Here is an 18,795-nt window from a genome sequence, read left to right on the forward strand (position 1 = left end):
CAATAATAAACTTAGTAAAAACCTATTTTATCTGAATAGGTTTTCTTGATTGTGTGTTTTTCACAAAAGGCAAGTCATGATTCATTTTTTTTTTTTTTAAAGAGGCTTTTGCCTTAGGGCACTTGGGTTCAGAGAGAGAGAGAGAGACACAGAGAGACAGTGAGAGAGAAAGTGAGAAATCCCCACCAGGGCAGATGGCCACACCACAATCCCTTCTCCTCCCAGAATCTTGGGCATGTACACACACTGTGGACGTGATTTTCAAGCAATGGGTCCAGGACTTATGCTACAGTTGGCCACCTGGCAACATAACCACTACGCCATCTGCTGGCCCCAGGAAGTCATGAATGTTTAAGAGCTGTATATCCCAGAGTAAATATCTATAGTGCTCTGAACAAACATGGGAAATCTCCTTGTTTGGCAAGAAATATAGACTCACTGCTGATGTCATTGTATTCTCTTTCTAAATTCTTTCACACACTCATACTTTCTTTTTCTTTTTTTTCAGTTCCCAATCATTTTTATTGAGGTAGGTGGTATGCTGCATGTCTCTTTTGGAATGAGGACGCACCACAGGTTACATGAAATCACCTCTCTCCTTCCTTCCCTCACCACGTCACCAAAGCTAAGCAAATACTATCTTCCCTGTGTGCCTCAGATTCTTTAGAGACCTGGATAAGATGCAAATGAAGGACCAAATTCCTTGAGATGGTATCACTTAGCGACTCTTCCCATATTTCTGGTCGAAATAGGTTTGCCTAATATCAAAAAGAGGTACCAGCATAAAATGTCATCTGCAATATCTCATAGCTAGTAAACATATTGTCCTTTTTTCCAGTTTAGAATTCCTAGAAAACTTTGCTAGTGCATCTGGTGCCAACTTATTAACCATCTATTACACAACTCCCCATGGCATTCTGACCTGAAAAGCTGCCCACGTCCTCACAGGTGTTTGTTTCAACGGCTTCTGTAAACTCATAATACTTTTACCTTTAGGATCCCAAGAGGAACCGCATTTTCCAATGGCGAAATCACGAATTGCAGTCGGGGCTCAGCCAGCTCTCTTTCCCACTCTCAATGGAGCCCAGTCTAGGTTCCTACAAGATCATACTGCAGCAAAAGTCAGGGAAAAGAGAAGAGCACTCCTTTGAGGTGAAGGAGTACGGTAAGCATGTAATGCTTATGAGGTATTTACGACGTTAGAGGTTTTAAGGGTGGATCATTTTTACACGTAGATAGTAAGCAAAGATCTAACATATCCTAATTGAAGATTAGCAAGCTTTTTATTTACCTGGATATGCGCTTTTCAGGCAAGATCTCATTTAGTCCTTACAACAACCTCATGAGGCAGATACGATCGGTATTCCATTTTACAAATGGGCACGTCAGTACTAGAAATAGGTCCTTAGTTAACCCATACGTTGTGTCATCTGCACACTGCGTATCCGTCTGTCTATATCTTATAACTGAAGGTATTTCCTGAATTATCTCATGGTTGTCTATAGCCTATACCTCTAATGGTAGTGATCAGACATTGAAGCCACTTACTAGTTACCAGATATGTGGATTTTCTAGTGTAAATTAAATACCTCATGCCACGGCCAAGGAGTCCCATCACAAAATGTGACTCTCAAAACTTACCAGAACGGCCGTAAGAATCACAAAATATAAAAATATTACTTACACAAGGGGAGAGGCTGGCAAAGTAAAGTCTGTCAGTTGACATATCAAGAAAACATTCCCAACCAGCTCTGAAGCATGAGTAGAGATGGATGACTAAAGGCTTGCCGAGGATCTGGGAAGCCAGGCACCTCAGCTGTTCAAGGGAACCATGCAGAGCTGATGGAAGAACCCAGGAAGTCTGAGACCTCTCCATAGCATCCCTGCTTCAACAAACCCATAGCCAGGCATCTGGTGGGGCGTCTGAGACACATTAGTCAGCAGAGCACAGACAAGAAAAGAGAAAGGATAAACCTGAATCTATTGGCCCCTCTGTTACCACATGTATAACTAGAATGATCTTCGGAGTCTAATAGTGCTGCTTTCCTTCTACCTTTGAAATCTCGTGAAAATTCAGACGACAGCAGGAAATGCAGTAGCAGCTTAGCCAAGCTAACTTAGCATACAAAACACACATGGTAATAGATTGCAATCTCAGTATCATCCTTGGTGCTCCTGCCAGGCCTGAAGTCATTCTGTGTGGTCCGGTGTTCTAACGTTCTGCAGCTGAATCCATTGCTAACCTCTACAGGTTCTCCTGCCCACTCTCACCTCTTTTGTTTTTCCTCTATTGCAAACAGTTTTACCCAAATTTGAGGTCCAAGTAAAAGCACCCAAGACCATTGGTTTTCTAGATGAAGACTTTCCAGTAACCATCTGTGGCTTGTGAGTTGGCATTTTTCGTCATTTCTATTTCACACTCCGTTTGGGGGGATGTTCTGTAAATATCAGTTACGAGACTTGGCAGTATTTTAGGGCAGGAATAGCTCTCTTTCCTTCTTGCCTAAGCTCCCACTGGAGGACAGGGGTGGTAGCACATGACACTTCTACGAATAAAATCGACTAGACATTTAAAATGCACTGATGTTCTTAGTGCCCTTACTTACAACTTCTTTGTTTTACACTAACCCTATGAGATAATTATTACCCTCAGTTTACAGTAAAGAAACTATAGCCTAGAGAAGAAAACCATGCATATATTATTGTAGATAGGAAGTGGCAGATCGGAATTTAAATTCAACAGTCTGGCTCTAGACCTTGAACTCTTCACCACGTCCTACAGGGCTTCTTCAGTTTAAAAAAAAAAAAATCTACATTTAGGTTCAGCCACAACATCACCCATTGCTAAGATGCTGTGCTCTGCAGTCTGGGACCACATGGGAAGCACAGGTTCAATTCCCGGTCTAACCTAAAACAGGTGCAGAGATAAAGAGGCTGAAGAAAGAGAATCATGAACTCCAGACTCGCTTGGAAAATATGCCAAGATCCTGTTTAGATAGATGAGCAGATGAACCCAGGCTTGGTGGCATGAAAATTTTACCTCAGGAAGTCTGAGGCAGGAGGATCATAACATGGTAATATCCTGTCTTAAAAATATATCTAGCTTTGGGACCAGCAGTTGGCATAATGGCTATGTCACTGGAATCCCATGTAGTCGACCGCGGTTCAAGTCCCGGACCTGGTGGCTTAAACTCACACCAGGCACGTATGGGTGAGTGCCCAAGATCCCGAGAGGAGAATGGAGGAGAAGGGACTGTGGTGTGGCCATCCCCCTGGGGGATGATTTTTCACTTTATATCTCTCTGTCTCTCTCTGTCTGGAGAGTTCACGCACCCTATAGCAAAAAAAAAAAAACCCTCTCCAATTAAAAAAATAAATACATCTAGCTTGAAGCCAGCAGGTGGTATGGTGGTTAAAGGCACTGGACTCCCACACGGCTGACCACGGTTTGATTCCGGACCTGGGGGCTTGCTTTCTCACTTCTTCTCTCTCTCGTACTGTCCCTCCCTGGTCAAATTAAAATAAATAAATAAAGTTAAATAAAATAATTATTTAAAAAATATATCTAGCTTTATGAAGCATATCATACATCCCAGACCCTGTGCTAAACTGAACATGGGCCGCTCAACTCTGGAGCTCATGTGCCCAACTTCTGTGTTATCCTGTGTCCTATTACCCCATTTTCTTTGTGCTTCCCATTTCTTAAACTATAGACAGACAGGAAAATCATTTGGAAGCACATGCTGTACCTCAAATCCTGGATCCACGTGGTAGAACTAAATATGCAGAGTATAGTTACATCTTCCACAATTGCCTTTTCATACTCTAGAGGGTCCTCCACATGCACAGAAGAAAGAAATCTTCCCTCTTGCTTTTGAAAAGAGCATGAGAAATGCATTTTCATTCTCTTATGAGGCTTGATGCTCTAGATATTTCACCCGAGGGAACTTCTCAATTGAGATTTAAAGATAAGATTCAAAAAGTAATTGAGATTTAGTCAATAATTTATTATTTATCAGCATTTATAGGGATTGGGAGAAGGATATAGAGAAAGTGAAATTTGGCATACTGAGACTACACCTTACCTACCTAGCAGTTGAGCAAAGGCAATATATCTCAAACTCCAAAGTGCATCAGGATCTATGGGATGCTTAGTTAAGGTGTAGAATTCCTAGCCCCACCCCCAGGGAGTCTAATCACAATTCTGAGCCAATATTCAGCAATCTGCATCTCAGTATATATCCCAGGTCATTTCAGCCTAGGTGGTCCACACAGCACGCTTGCAAAAACAGTCATTAATATTGGCTTTACATCACATCCTTCCATTATTTTTGACAGAATCAAACTGAGTAATTTTTTTTGGGGGGGGGAGAGGATTTTGCTATAGGGCGCATGCGCTTGCCAGACAGAGAGAGACAGAGAGACAGAAAGCGAGAGATCACCCCCCAGGGTGGATGGCCATGCCGCAATCCCTTCTCCTCCATTCTCCTCTCGGGATCTTGGGCATGGACACACACGCACCTAGCGTGAGTTTTAATCCACTGGGTCCAGGACACGAACCGTGGTTGACTACATGGGAGTCCAGCGACATAGCCATTACGCTAACTGCTGGTCCCTCAAACTCAGTAATTATGATACTATTGGGTTGTCAGGAGAGTCATGATACATTTTTGCATAGAAAAAAAAAGAAAAAATATGTCATGACTTTCCTGATGACTTAATATTTATACGTAACATTTTTGTTTTATAGCTATTGCTTTCTGATCTAACTTCTTGTGTGTCCTCTTTTTTTTTTTTTTTTTTTTTTTTTTTTTGAGAGATTTTCACTATAGGGCGTGTGCGCTCGCCAGACAGACAGAGTCATAGAGACAGAAAGAGAGAAATCCCCCCCATGGGGGATGGTCACACCACAATCCCTTCTCCTCCATTCTCCTCTCGGGATCTTGGGCACGCATGCACATGCGCCCGGCGTGAGTTTTAAGCAACCGGGTCCAGGACCCGAACTGCGGTCGACTATGTGGGAGTCCAGCAACATAGCCATTATGCTAACTGCAGGTTCCCTTGTGTATCCTCTTAAAATACGTACAAAGTAGGGAGGGCTTAGAAATAAACTGTTTAGGGGCCAGCAGGTGGCATGGTGGTTAGGGTGCTGGGCACTCCCACATGACTGACCACAGTTCGAGTCCCAGACCAGATGCCTTGCTTTCTCACTTTCCCTCTCTCTCTCTCTGTGTGTCTTTCTCTGTTCAAATTAAAAAAAAAAAAGAAAAAAGAAAAAGAATGAATGAATAAATAAAAATTAAAATCAATAATTAAAAAAAATAAACTGTTTACATATTCTTAAGTTTTTTGCCCTAAAACAAAATAGATGTTGTCAAAGCTAGAATCATAAGCTAATCATAAAAGAAAAAGAAGAAAATAGGTAAGTCTTATGATAAAGCTTCAATTGAGAAGGAGAAAATTAGGGTGGTAATCTTCCATTGGAGGTATTTTAAAAGGATTCATGACTTTCTCTTCTAGGTTTGTTCCCACTTAGGTAATTATGACATAGTCTCTCAGAATAAGTGTTTCTAAAGCTTTTGCAAATGTTATGGAAAGTGATATAATTGCTGTAGATTAGTAAGAATGCTATACAAATAGGTCAAATAAGGTAAAGAAACATCTATAAGTAGATGTTTTAATGACACCATTTAAATTATTACTATTTAAATTATTCTTTAATAATACTATTTATATTATTAATAAATATCTTTTTGTATGGCCACTTCATTGTTGCAGGTACACATATGGAAAGCCTGTCTCTGGTCTGGTGACAATGACTGTATGCAGAAAGCATTTACGATTTCATTCCGCCTGTCATAGCAAATATGCACAAGATATCTGTGACGAATTCAGTCAACAGGTATGTGGAAACCACTCTCCTCACAGAACCAATACCTGGTATTGCTTGCTCACAGACTGCAATAGTGACTACAACACGATCGAAAATTGGGCTTGAAATAGTCATCAAGGGAATTGAGGGGTAAGACAAAAATCGTAAGATTGCCTGGCAGTATTAGGGGCCCGTTTAAGGGTGGGGCTCATAAATTTATAGTGGAATTCATTTGTCCAGTTTTGTAATTTCCTTCCAACAGCAACCTACATGCCAGGTATGAGAGCATAAAAAGGACATGGAATTTTTCAAAGTTTGCTTTCATCAGACAGATAATAGAAGAAAGTAGTGTCAAGAAGTGGGTTGGTGGCGTCTCACATGGTGACTACAGTTTGAGTCCTGGACCCAGTGGCTTGAAAATCATTTCGGGTGTATGTGCATAGTGTGCCCAAAATCCCCAGAGGAGACAGGACTGTGGCATAGCCATCTCTCTTGGGACAGGGTGACTTCTCATTTTCTCTCTCTCTCTCTGTGTCTTTGTGTCTCTCTCTTCAGTGACTGCATGCATCCTATGGAAGAAATAAAAAGTTCTTTATTTATTTAATTGCATTTATTCACTCATTTATTTTAATTTGACCAGAGAGAGACAGAGAGAGAGGGCAAGTGAGAAAGCAAGCCACCAGGTCCAGGACTTGAACCATGGTCAGTCATGTGGGAGTGTCCAGCGCCTTAATCACCACACCACTTGCTAGTACCTGCAAAAATGTTATTTAAATATAATTAGGTTTGGGGACCAGTAAATGGTGCAGAGACTAAGGCATCTGGATCCCATATGATCAACTGCTTGGTTTGAGTCCCAACCAGGCAACTTGAAAAAATACATGTCAGGTGCATGTGCATGCATGCCTAAACCCAAGAGGAGAATGGAGGAGAAAGGATTGCAGTGTAACCATCCACCTGGAGGGGGGGTTAGTTTCTCACTTTCCCTCTCTCTATGTCTCTTTGTCTGCCTCCAGATAGCATACATGCCCTATAACAAAAAAAAAAAAAGAAGGAATTTCCTTGGAAGGAGAATCAGATGACATAGAATCTAAACTTCACATGAAATAATTAAATCAGCATAAGGTTAAGGAAGAGAAAATACAGAAGGACCAGGGACCACAGGCTCCAGTTACATCAGCAAAGATATGTAATAGATCAAGGGAGACAGCCCAAAGTAGCATATGTCATATTAAAAAGAAATGACCGAATCAATCATTTTAGAGGAAGAGTGTGTAAAAGTCCAGGGTGTGGCACTGTGAGAGTACGCAAAAGAAAGTTGTTGAGGCTGCAGAGAGCAAAGCAATGAAAGGCAAGAGTGATGAATATGTGACAAACATCGAGAAAAACCTTGATAAACAAAATAAACATGAGAGGAATCCAGCTGCCGAACCTTTAATATATCACAAAGATTAAAATTAACTTTTATTTTCAAGTAAGTCATGGCATCTATATATAAGTAAATGAAATATGATTAAATTTTTGTGCATTGTTTATGTAAATAACTTCAAAATGAAAGCAAATCTTTGTTAAAACATGGATCACAACTACTCTGATAAACTGGTAACAAGGATTCATCTATTCAACGAAAGTATATGTTACTAATGTCCTAGACTTTGGGGAAATGCAGTTAAGAACATATATTCCTCAGCTGATTTTCAGGTGGACTTGATTACAGAAGCGTTTTTAGATATTATATCTGAACTGAGTTTTGATGAGTCAGTAACTCTTAGCCAAAGTGAGAATGGGGAAAGAGGAATTATCACTTGATGAACACAAGCAAAAAGAATTACAAAATGCCACGACACATTTGGGAACTTAAGGAAGGCTAATATGCAAAAACGGGATCAGTTTTCAGAAGAGAGGAGAGAAGGAAAAAATTGGTAATGACTAATTCAATAATGAGTGAAGAAACTTTATGTCATCCTTGGTCTTGAGGAAGAATAAGCAACAAACAATGATCAGAATATCTATAAAATTGTTTTGCATGGCCAATAAAAATTTCTTTAGATTGATAACTAATTTTTTAGTTGCACATCAGAGAACTCATCAATTCTCTCCTTTTGTCTTCAGGCAGACAACAAAGGATGTTTCACAAAAGTCATAAAGGCTAAAGCATATCAGCTAAAACAAAAAGGATATGACATGACAATACAAGTGGAAGCCAAGGTCAAGGAGGAGGGAACAGGTTTGTGTTATTTTTAGACATTTATTAATACAACACACATTTAGCAAACTACCTTCCATGGAAACACTTTATAGATTCTGTAGGTTATGAAAATGACATGGTCCCTGTTCTTAAGGAATTAGGCCTCTAAAACATAAAAACAGTATGTGTGTATATAACCACAATAAAATTTCTGCAAGGATGTAAAAACTAAGGGCCACATGAGTACAAAGACAGGTAACTCATTCTAACATCGAGATAGAAGAAGGCTTTGCAGAGAAAGTGGCCTTTGGACTGGTTTGTACAGAATGGAATATTGGAAGGATTAAGGGCATGCATGGTGAGCATTAATGATAACATAATAAGCATAAAAATGTGTTTAGTCTCAGAATTTGAAAATGTAGGCTAGAACTAAGCTGTGGAAGAAAGTAAATCATACACTAAAAAGTTTAGATTTTATTCCGAAGAGCACTGAATACCTTCAATTGCTTGAAGAGCATAGTGACCTACATAATTTTTTTTTTCCTCTGAGAGTTTTGCTATAGGGTACAGGTACTCACTGGAGAGACAGAGGGAGACAGAAAGACAGAAAGAGAGAAATCACCACCCAGCAGGTATGGCCACACCACATCTTCTTCATTCTGCCCTTGGGACTTTGGGCAAACACACACGTACCTTGTCTGAGTTTCAAGCTACTGGGTCCAGGACTTGAACTGCAGTTAGCCATGTGGAGTCCAGTGCTTTGACCACCACACCACCTGCTGATCCCCATAAATCAATATTTTAATAGATAATCTAGCAAATATGAAGAGGGCAGACTAAATAAAAAAATTTGTTACAATGTGATACATCAGATTATTCAAAGGTGAATCTTAAAATTCCAAATTTGAGGACTGAGAGAAGAAATTGCCATTAACAAAGACTAGGAGATGAAAAAGACCTAGTATGATGAGAATGCATTAAAAATAATTACTTATAATTTGGAACATCAAAAAAGGAAGTGGAGGGACCAGCAGTTAGCGTAATGACTATGCCGCTGGACTCCCATGTAGTCGACCGTGGTTCGTGTCCCGGACCCGGTGGCTTAAAACTCACACCGGGTGCGTGTGCGTGTGTGCCCAAGATCCCGAGAGGAGAATGGATTGCAGCGTGGCCATCTCCACTGGGGGTGACTTCTCGCTTTCTGTCTCTCTGTCTCTCTCTGTCTGGGGAGCATATGCACCCTATAGCAAAAATATGCCCCCAATGGCAAAAAAAAAAAAAAAAAGGAAGTAGAAGGGCAAGCAGGTGGCATAGTGATTAAGATGCTGGACTCCCAAGTAGCTGACCCAGGTTCATGTTCCAGACCTATGGCTTGAAACTCATGCTGGGCTTCAGTGCGTGTGTGCCCAGAAACCCAGGAAGAAAGTAGAGGAGGAGGGATGCTTGAGCACAGCAAGTACACTCCCCCCATAGAAAACATCGCTAAAAAAATAAAAGAAGTGGACTTAGTAGACTGATATTTTATAAAAGGCAGAGCAAAATCTATAAAAATGAAAGCTCCTGGGCCAGCAGACAGCATGGAGTTCGGGGTGCTGGATAGCCCATAGCCGACCCCATGGTTACAGTCCAGGACCTAATAGCTTGAAAATCTCACAGGGCACATGTGTGTGAATGCCCAAAATCTCAAGAAGAGAACAGAGAAAAAGAGATTGCATCATGGCCATCTATCCCCCACTCACACCCCCAACTATCCCCAAGGGATGGATTTTCTCACTTTCCCTCTATGTCTCTGTCTCTGTCTCTTTCCAGCGAGTACATGTGCTCTATAGTAAAAACAATAAATAAATAAAAGGAACTCTCCCAGCTCCCATTGTATCCATGCCCTCCTAAAAGTGAGTGTAATTGGCCTGCAACTGACCTCACTTAGCAGTGTTAAATGGAGGACAAAGATGGAGCCCACGAGCAGATACAACTGCATGTAGGAGAGACAGTAGCAAAGAAGTCAGTGAGATCAAGCAGAAGCCACAGGACAGGGAGAAGGAGGAGTTTCAGTGGTACTTATGTATGAAGTACTACCAAGAATTCATGTAAGTCTGAGATGAGAAGACTACTGTGTATGGGGGAGGGGGGGCAAGCCAGGAATATTCTAGACCTTGGTAGCATGGTGTTCTAAATGATGAGACCATGTTCCATACTATGCTTCATTGAATGGAAAAGCACCGGGTGATGGTTGTACTTTGGATAAACCCTACAATGAAGTCTTGCAGGAGACATAGTCTGTGGTAGAGATTCGAACACATTTTTAGGCCATTGTGAATATGAAGCATCTAATTGCGTGCAAAAAGTTGTAGGAGGAAAGCAAGCATGTGCGAGAGACAGAAACAAAGATGGAACGAGATCACAGAGGGGATGAGAACTTTATCAAAACCGTAGGTGAACCAAGTGGAATACTTGCAAACCAGAGGAATTAGGATTATGGATAGCAATAATTTTTATATGAAGTTGAAGCTAATATCAAACTACTTGTCACATAGTTCTATATGATAAGTGGAAGAAACTAAGGGAAGAAAAAGAAAAGAATATGAATGGTATTTTGTTATGAGGAACTGAAACTGGGAGGAAGGTAGGAGGTGAGTTTTGAATATATAGAGCAGTGAAACTTCATTTGTTTCTTTTTTAGGATTGGAATTGACTGGGCATGGATTAATTCGGATCACAAATACCTTAAGCACATTGAAATTTACTAAAGCAGATTCTCATTACAGACGTGGACTTCCTTTCTTTGGACAGGTAAAATGTCTATTCAGCATAATCATAATTTGGGACATGAGGCATTTAAGGAAGTGCATTTTAAACTAAAAAACTGAAAAATGTATTATAAAAAAGAACATTTAGAATAAATATAAACAAATTATAGAAAATTTCAAATTTAAAAAACAAATATAGGGACCAGCAGTTAGCGTAATGGCTATGTCGCTGGACTCCCACATAGTCAACCGCGGGACCCAGTGGCTTAAAATTCATGCCAGGCGCGTTTGCGTTCGTGCCCAAGATCCTGAGAGGAGAATGGAGGAGAAGGGATTGCGGTGTGGCCATCCCCCCTGGAGGGTGATTTCTCGCTTTCTGCCTCTCTGTCTCTCTCTGTCTGGTGAGCGCAGGCACCCTATAGCGAAAACCTCTCAAAAAGAAAAGGAAAAAAAAGAAAAACAAATATAATCACAAAATCCAGGAAACCAAAGCATATTTTTATTAATTAATTTTCTAACATACCTCTGTAATAATTTGCTGTATAGTTTGGATGCATACTCTTCAATTACCTTTTTATGTTGCTATTATAATAGAATTTTCTATAGAAAGAATAGAAAGATATTTTTTGGAGGATGAGAGGATTAAAAAAGGTGTTGAATAATGGAAACAAAATTATGGATAGATAAAGGCATAATTTCTAGTGTTATATGGGGAGAGTATAGTTGACAATAACCTACTGTTTGTCTCAGAGTAACTAAAAAAAATAATTTTACATGGCTAAGATGAAGGACATGCTAATTACCCTGATTTAATCATTGTGCACTATAATTTTATATGGAAAGATCCTATTGTTCTCTCTGAATACAAATTATTGCTTATTGATAAGAATAAGTATTTTTAAAAAGATACTCTTTCCTATAAGTGGTTGAATTGTTTTCTCTTAAAGAATTATTTTATCCAACTTTGTTTACTTATTTATTTATTTTATTTTAATTTGACCACAGAGGGACAGAGAGAGATTGTGGGAAAGTGAGAAAAAAAGCCAACAGGACCTAGACTTGAACCATGATGGAGCATGTGGGAGTCCAGCACGGTTAACCACCATGCCTCCTGCAGGCCATTGTCTCTGAATTGTTTTTATTACTGACAATTTTAAAACGTTTTTTTTTTTTGCAGCTTCAAAACTTGTTATAAGTAATATCGAGCCTGATAATCTCATTTAGTACATTATCAAATTGTTTTTATGTGAGAGATAGAAGATTTGTGGGCATCCTTAATTTTTTTTCTTTTTTTGTAGTGACTAACCTTGACTTGACAGCTTAAAGGCACTTTTTCATTTTATATTTTAAATTTTAAATCTAATATTCTATATTTAATCTTGTATTTCCTTCACTTATTCCAATGTTTCTTATCAAGTTGACAAGAAATGAATTAGTATAAAATTTGGTAAGGCCATTTCAGGTAGCGCGATCATGAGAAAGCTGACAACTTGAAGGATGGGTGTGGCTTGGCAAGAAATTGAAGCTAGGAGACAGAATGACCAAGGCCCTGGCACCCAACATCTTTTCATAACAAAGAAGTAAAGGTTTCCTAGTGTGATGGCAACTAAAAGAAAATGTAGAACAGAACTGGATGAGGGTAGGTGAGCTGGGACAGATATGAAAGCCTTTCAGGAAATTAGAATTGTGAGCTGAAGGACCAACAGATGGAGCAATGGTTACATTGCCGGATTCCACGTGGCTGACTACAGTTCGAGTCCTAGACCCAGAGACTTGAAACTCATGCTGCGCACATGTGTGTGCATGCTCAAAACCCCAAGAGGAGGAGGGATTGAGGCACGATCATCCCTCTTGGGAGATGATTTCTCTCTTTCTCTCTGTTTCCCCCTGTCTCGCAAGTGAACCCATGCACCCTATAGCAAAAAAAATCCATTAGAAAAAATTATGGATTGAGAAGTGACTGAAATTAAGGAGAGTAGCATGATCAGATTAGTTTATGCTGTACGGTGCATGGTTTGGAGCAAGGGTGAGGCAGAAAGGTATTGGGAACCAGGAGAAAAATAATATTTTGGTTTTTTAAACAATTTTTTTATTACATTGGGTCATCAGAAAAGTCTTGATGCACTTTTGCATAGAAAAACACATCATGACTTTTCCAATGACCTAACCTAGACCCAGAGACTTGAAACTCATGCTGCGCACATGTGTGTGCATGCTCAAAACCCCAAGAGGAGGAGGGATTGAGGCACGATCATCCCTCTTGGGAGATGATTTCTCTCTTTCTCTCTGTTTCCCCCTGTCTCGCAAGTGAACCCATGCACCCTATAGCAAAAAAAATCCATTAGAAAAAATTATGGATTGAGAAGTGACTGAAATTAAGGAGAGTAGCATGATCAGATTAGTTTATGCTGTACGGTGCATGGTTTGGAGCAAGGGTGAGGCAGAAAGGTATTGGGAACCAGGAGAAAAATAATATTTTGGTTTTTTAAACAATTTTTTTATTACATTGGGTCATCAGAAAAGTCTTGATGCACTTTTGCATAGAAAAACACATCATGACTTTTCCAATGACCTAACATTTATTCCATGGATGAGACAGAAACAAAAAGAGCCATAGAGAGGGAGACTGAGACTCAGCCCTCCCTACGGTCCTGACACCAGGATCCACCCCCAGCTCAGCCAGCTCAGATCCTGAGCACATGTGGCCCCAACCTGCTCAAAGAGGTCCCCAGTCACAAACTGGCCATCTCTCCCTTGAGTCTACAGATAGGATAAAAGATACCTGCCACACAGAGAGACGACCCTTGGCAATGAATTAAATAAAGACAATGAAAGAACTTGAAAAAGGTCCTCAGTATTCCCCTATAAACTACTGGATTCACAGAAGCACCATCCACTGAAATAGGGAACCCAGGAGGGAAAGAAAGTTTCGGAAGGTGACTGCAAGATCCACTTCAAATATTCTCTATCTGGGGGCCCACGAGATACCTAAATAGAAATGAAGAAAGATTTTGAGATCTATTGCACAACAGCGTGAGCACAGAAAATAATGTGTTGTATATCTCAGAATAACTTAGTAAAATTTCAAAGATGTCACCATAAAAAAAAGATAAACAAGAGAGGTGGTGACCGTGTTCACTAGCTAGATTTAATCATTTCACATTACATATGCGTATTAGAAAATCCCCGTGTGGCCTATCACAGCACTAGGCAGTAGGGCACCTCCGTGTGACACCAGCTATATGTGAAGACCTGGTGTGCCCACAGGTGCCCCTGAGACCCTCCCTGGCTCAAAGGCTGTGTGGAGACTCGTGCTAAGGTGGGAGCTTACTAGGGAATCCCCATCTCTCTCTCCTGTTCTCTTATGAAATAAATAAATGAACTTGAAAGTTTATTAAAAAATTAATTTTGAAAATCATAGTGTACCCCAGAAATGCATATGATCATGATTTGTCAATTAACAATAGTAATAAAAGGGGACCAGCAGGTGATGTGGTGGTTAAGGCTCTGGACACTCCCACATGGCCAACCAGGGTTCAAGTCCTGAATCTGGTGACTTACTTTCTCACTTCCTTTCTTTCTCACTGTTACCCTCTGTCGCTCTCTGGTCAAACCAAAAAATTAATGAATGAATAAATAAAATAAATAATTATTTACAAAAAAAACAATAGTAATAAAAAATACCATCCGACTTTCAAAATTATTTTTAAATATAGAAAAGAAAAATCATAGCTTAGATTCAGAAACAAGTCTTATTTTCAGATTCTTAGGTAGATGAAGGGCGTGGCCAAGAAGAGATAAAGAAGTGAATATGACGAGGAGTGGAGACGTTATTGCTAACTGACACGTGTTACTGGCTATCGTTTTCATGTTTTTAGGTTCTTCTTGTTAATGAGAAGGATCAGCCAATCCCTAAAAAACCTATATCGGTCAGCGTGGATGTAATTCCCCACCCATTAGTTTTTCTTACTAATGAGCACGGTTTAGTGGACTTTTCTATTGACACCACCAACTTCACAGCTTCTTCCATTACAGTTACGGTAAGTGGAAGGGTGAATGAAACTAAAAAGACGGAAAGCCTTAGAGTCATGTAATTTAAGGATACGTGAGATTCATGTGAACTCCAGAGAAAAAGCCAAGTTGATAAAGAGTAAAATACAAATGAATCCATGTGGAGACCAAAAGTTATATGCAGCACAACATTCTCTGTCCAAAACTTTTAGATACCATTTTCAACATGGTCTGGTTTTGAGAGACACTGAATAAATCTTGGTGTTACCTTGAACATTTTAATGTATTTATAATCTAATACAAGTTAGCTTTTGCTTGGTTTCTTTGACATACTCTTTGTTTTGCTTTGCATTGAATATTCAGATGTTCCTGGGCAATTTATAGCCACAAGGATGTTAGAAAAAGTCTTGATTGCAGAGGAGATATGATCCACTGAATCATGCCTTGTAAACTTAAATAATCTTGAGAGAAAGTAGATTATGTTGTATTTGGGAAAGCAGCCTTCTCACCTGGTGCCATAATATGTGTTATTAATATGTAAAACAATAGTCCATTTATTCTTCCTTAGGTCAGTTACAAGCAGAACTCTAACTGTTATGATAACACGTGGATGGATGAATTTCACACAGAAGCACACCATACCGCAAAGCATATTTATTCCCCGAGCAAGAGTTATGTTAGCCTTGAAGCTCCCGTTGGCACTTTAACCTGTGGACAAACCCAGAAGATCCGGGCACACTACATTCTGAATGGACAGATTCTGAAGGATGAAAAAGAGATAACCTTCTATTATCTGGTAAGAGTAAGAGCCACTGTAACACTTTCTAATTGTACAGACTCCAATGGGTTCCCATCAAATGCTTTCTAGAAGATAAAACTATTAATGGGGGGGAGGGGGTTATTCTTGAAGACAATTCCTTTCTAACAAATTATTAATGTTTTAATTTCTTGTCTATATTGTGGCCACAACTGAAAGTTTCAAGGTTTTTTTTTTTTCCCTCGCTGAGTTCCAATGACAAATCTTGAATGGGAGAAGAGTGAGCCTAGGAAGAAAAACTCTGTTAGTCAGAGACAATGTGTTTCTTAGAATTCACTACATAAATAAGCAACAGTCAAGAACCAAGGACTTAGTCAAAAGAAAATAAAAGTAGTTATAGACAATGGTCAGGGAAAATACTCAATTATAAATCGTTTACAAAGTGCATGACTAGTGTAGGTCGCCAAGTAAGTCATGAAGTTTCTGTGACTTTTCTATGGAAAAATGCATCATGACTTTCCTGACAACCCAATAAATCACTTCAACAAATTAAGAGTTAGATGTAGAAAATTCTGAATAGGAACTTTAGGTAACATTTTCTTAATTCTAATGGAAAAGTAGAAAAATTGAAAGCCCATTGCTTCCTAGTTATTTAATCTTGGGTAATTTTTCTAATTTGCTCAGTAAAGAGAAATGTCAGGGGGCCAGCAGATGGCATATCAGCTACATTGCTGGACTACCGCATGGTCAACTGCAGTTCAAGTACTGGACCTAGTGGCTTGGAAATCAAGCCGGGCGTATGTGCGCGGGTGCCCAAGATCCTGGGAGAAGAATAGAGGAAAAGGATTGCGGCATGGCCATCCCCTCTGGGGGATGATTTATCACTTTCCCTCTCACTGTCTCTGTCTCTGTCCCTGTCTCTTGTCTCATTCTGACAAGTACACACACCCTAAGACAAAAACCTCTTTTAAAAAAAAGGGGGGGGAGAGACAAATGTCAATCAGCTCACCTGAGTACTGGCAATAATATCAATACCTAGTCCGCGAAATTGCTGTGCAAATTAAATAATTAAATTATTTAGTTTATTGCCTAGCACAAAGAGAATGCTCTACATATTTGAGTTTTTTCTAAATAGAGGCAACCATAGAGAATATTTATGTGTATTTTCTATCTGCCTAAATCATATATACTTTGTATTGACTAGATGCTTAAAGTACTTGTTGAGGGGCCAGCATTTGGCATAGTGGTTATGGCACTGGACTCCCACATGGTTGATTACAGTTCGAGTCCTGGACCCAGCAGCTTGAAACTCATGCCGGGCCCATGTGCATGTGCACCCAAAATTCCAGGAGGAGAATGGAAGAGAAGGGATTGTGGCATTGCCATCCCCCCGAGGAGTGATTTCTCACTTTCTCTCTCACTGTCTCTTTGTCTCTCTCCTCTTCAGTGAGCACAAGCACCCTATGACAAAAATCTTTAAAAAATATGAAAAGTAAAGTATTTGCTAAAATAATATGTAAATTTTAAATATTAATATCTTATAGAAATGGTTCATATTAAAAACAGAGAAACACTGTAAATTATATATTTGTTATTTAAAATATATAAATATACATATAGAAAAATATTGGAAAGGAAATTCAGTGATCAAAAATAACTTGTGGTTTGGAGTAGTAAGACTGTTGTTTATTTTACTTATTTTGAATATTTTAAAGTAAGGTTACTATGGATACTTGACAACAATATTTCTGTCTTCAGATCAAAGCAAAAGGAAGCATCACCCAATCAGGAATCCATGTGCTGTCTGCTAAACAAGGAGACAGTAAGTATTTCCAAGATTTTGTTTTCTTCTCCTTTTCAAGTTGTCAGATCATGAACAATTAAGCAAGTTGGAGCTGTGTTCACATCGGAGGAAATGGTTACCAGCCTTCTGACAGCCAAAGACTGGGAAGCCCATCAAATAGGATGGCATAATGGCTCCATTTCAACCTATTGAACATTATTTTTCCTTCCTTTTATAGCATTCTTATATTTAAAATTTCATTCTTCAAACATATATTTGCTTACAAATTAAATAGTTTTTCATAGCTTTTGTTCTTTTTTCTTTTTTTTTTTTTTTTTGGAGAGATTTTTGCTATAGGATGTGTGCACTCACCAGAGAAAGACAGAGAGACAGGAAGACAGAGAGACACCCCCAGGGGGATGGCCACACCACAGTCAGTTCTCCATTCTCCTCTCAGGATCTTGTGCACCCATGCACATGCGCCTGGCATAAATTTTATGCTGCTGGGTCCAGGACTCAAACCACTGCCTACTACATGGGAGTCCAGAAACGTACTCATTACTCCATCTGCTGGTCTCTAAAGTTTAATATTTTTAAAAGGTAAAAAACCATCAAAAAACTACTGAAAAAACAGAACTTTATCTTCATTTGCCAGTATATTCACAAATTTACTGGTTTAAGATCATGCAAATGTACTCTCCCACCGATCTGTAAGTCAGAAGTCCCACTGAGCTAAAGCCAAGATGTCAGCAAGCCTGCATTCCTTCTGGAGCTCAGGGGGCACTCTGTTTCCTTGTCTTTTCTAGCTTCCAGAGGTCTCTTACCTTCCTGGGTTGGTAGTTCCTTCTCTTATCTTCAAAGCCAGGACTGTACGGTCTTCAAATCTCTGTCTCACCTCCCTGTTTCTCCTCTTATAAAGACTCTTCTGATTACATTGGACCCATTTCAAGAATCCAGGATAATCTTTACATCTTGAGGTTTTTCATTTAATCACATCGGCAAAGGGCCTTTTGCTATATAAAGTAATGATCAAAGGTGTGGAGATTGGTTGTCTTGAGTGGCTGTTATTTCCGTTACAACAATCTTCCCTCTATGTTCAAAGATTCACATCTATTCCACATTCAAAGTACATTAACCCTATGCAACATCCTCAACAATCTCAATTCATTGCAGCGTTAGCTGGTGTCAAAAATCCCAGGGTCAGCTGGTAGCGCGGAGATTAAGGTGGCTAGATGCCACATAGCCGACTGCATGGACCCTGTGACTTGAAAAATACATCAGTCACATATGCATGGGTGCCCAAAATTCTGAGAGCGGCCTAGGGAAGGATTGCGGAGTGGCCATCCTCCCCAGGAGTGATTGTGTCATAGGATGGGAAAGTGCTGAGTTGTGTTGTGTAAAATCCTTGGTTCTTTGGGTCCAGGTCACTAAAATTAG

At 39.6% G+C, this 18,795-nt stretch overlaps 1 protein-coding gene across 2 annotated transcripts in view; it reads left to right on the plus strand.

Annotated features, from left to right (window-relative positions):
* LOC102473117 (pregnancy zone protein) overlaps nucleotides 1-18,795 on the plus strand; it is a 58,986-nt gene that overhangs the window by 3,879 nt on the left and 36,312 nt on the right. For both annotated transcript variants that reach the window (XM_006164863.3, XM_006164864.3), the window contains exons 5-13: nucleotides 509-529; nucleotides 997-1,165; nucleotides 2,301-2,385; nucleotides 5,779-5,902; nucleotides 7,985-8,099; nucleotides 10,741-10,850; nucleotides 14,686-14,847; nucleotides 15,387-15,614; nucleotides 17,334-17,397. In XM_006164863.3, coding sequence (XP_006164925.1) covers nucleotides 509-529; nucleotides 997-1,165; nucleotides 2,301-2,385; nucleotides 5,779-5,902; nucleotides 7,985-8,099; nucleotides 10,741-10,850; nucleotides 14,686-14,847; nucleotides 15,387-15,614; nucleotides 17,334-17,397 — 1,078 coding nt within the window. The remainder of the gene's footprint in view (nucleotides 1-508; nucleotides 530-996; nucleotides 1,166-2,300; nucleotides 2,386-5,778; nucleotides 5,903-7,984; nucleotides 8,100-10,740; nucleotides 10,851-14,685; nucleotides 14,848-15,386; nucleotides 15,615-17,333; nucleotides 17,398-18,795) is intronic.

This window comes from Tupaia chinensis, unplaced genomic scaffold (genome assembly GCF_000334495.1).
Source record: "Tupaia chinensis unplaced genomic scaffold, TupChi_1.0 Scaffold143747_1, whole genome shotgun sequence".
Classification (NCBI taxonomy): Eukaryota; Metazoa; Chordata; class Mammalia; order Scandentia; family Tupaiidae; genus Tupaia; species Tupaia belangeri.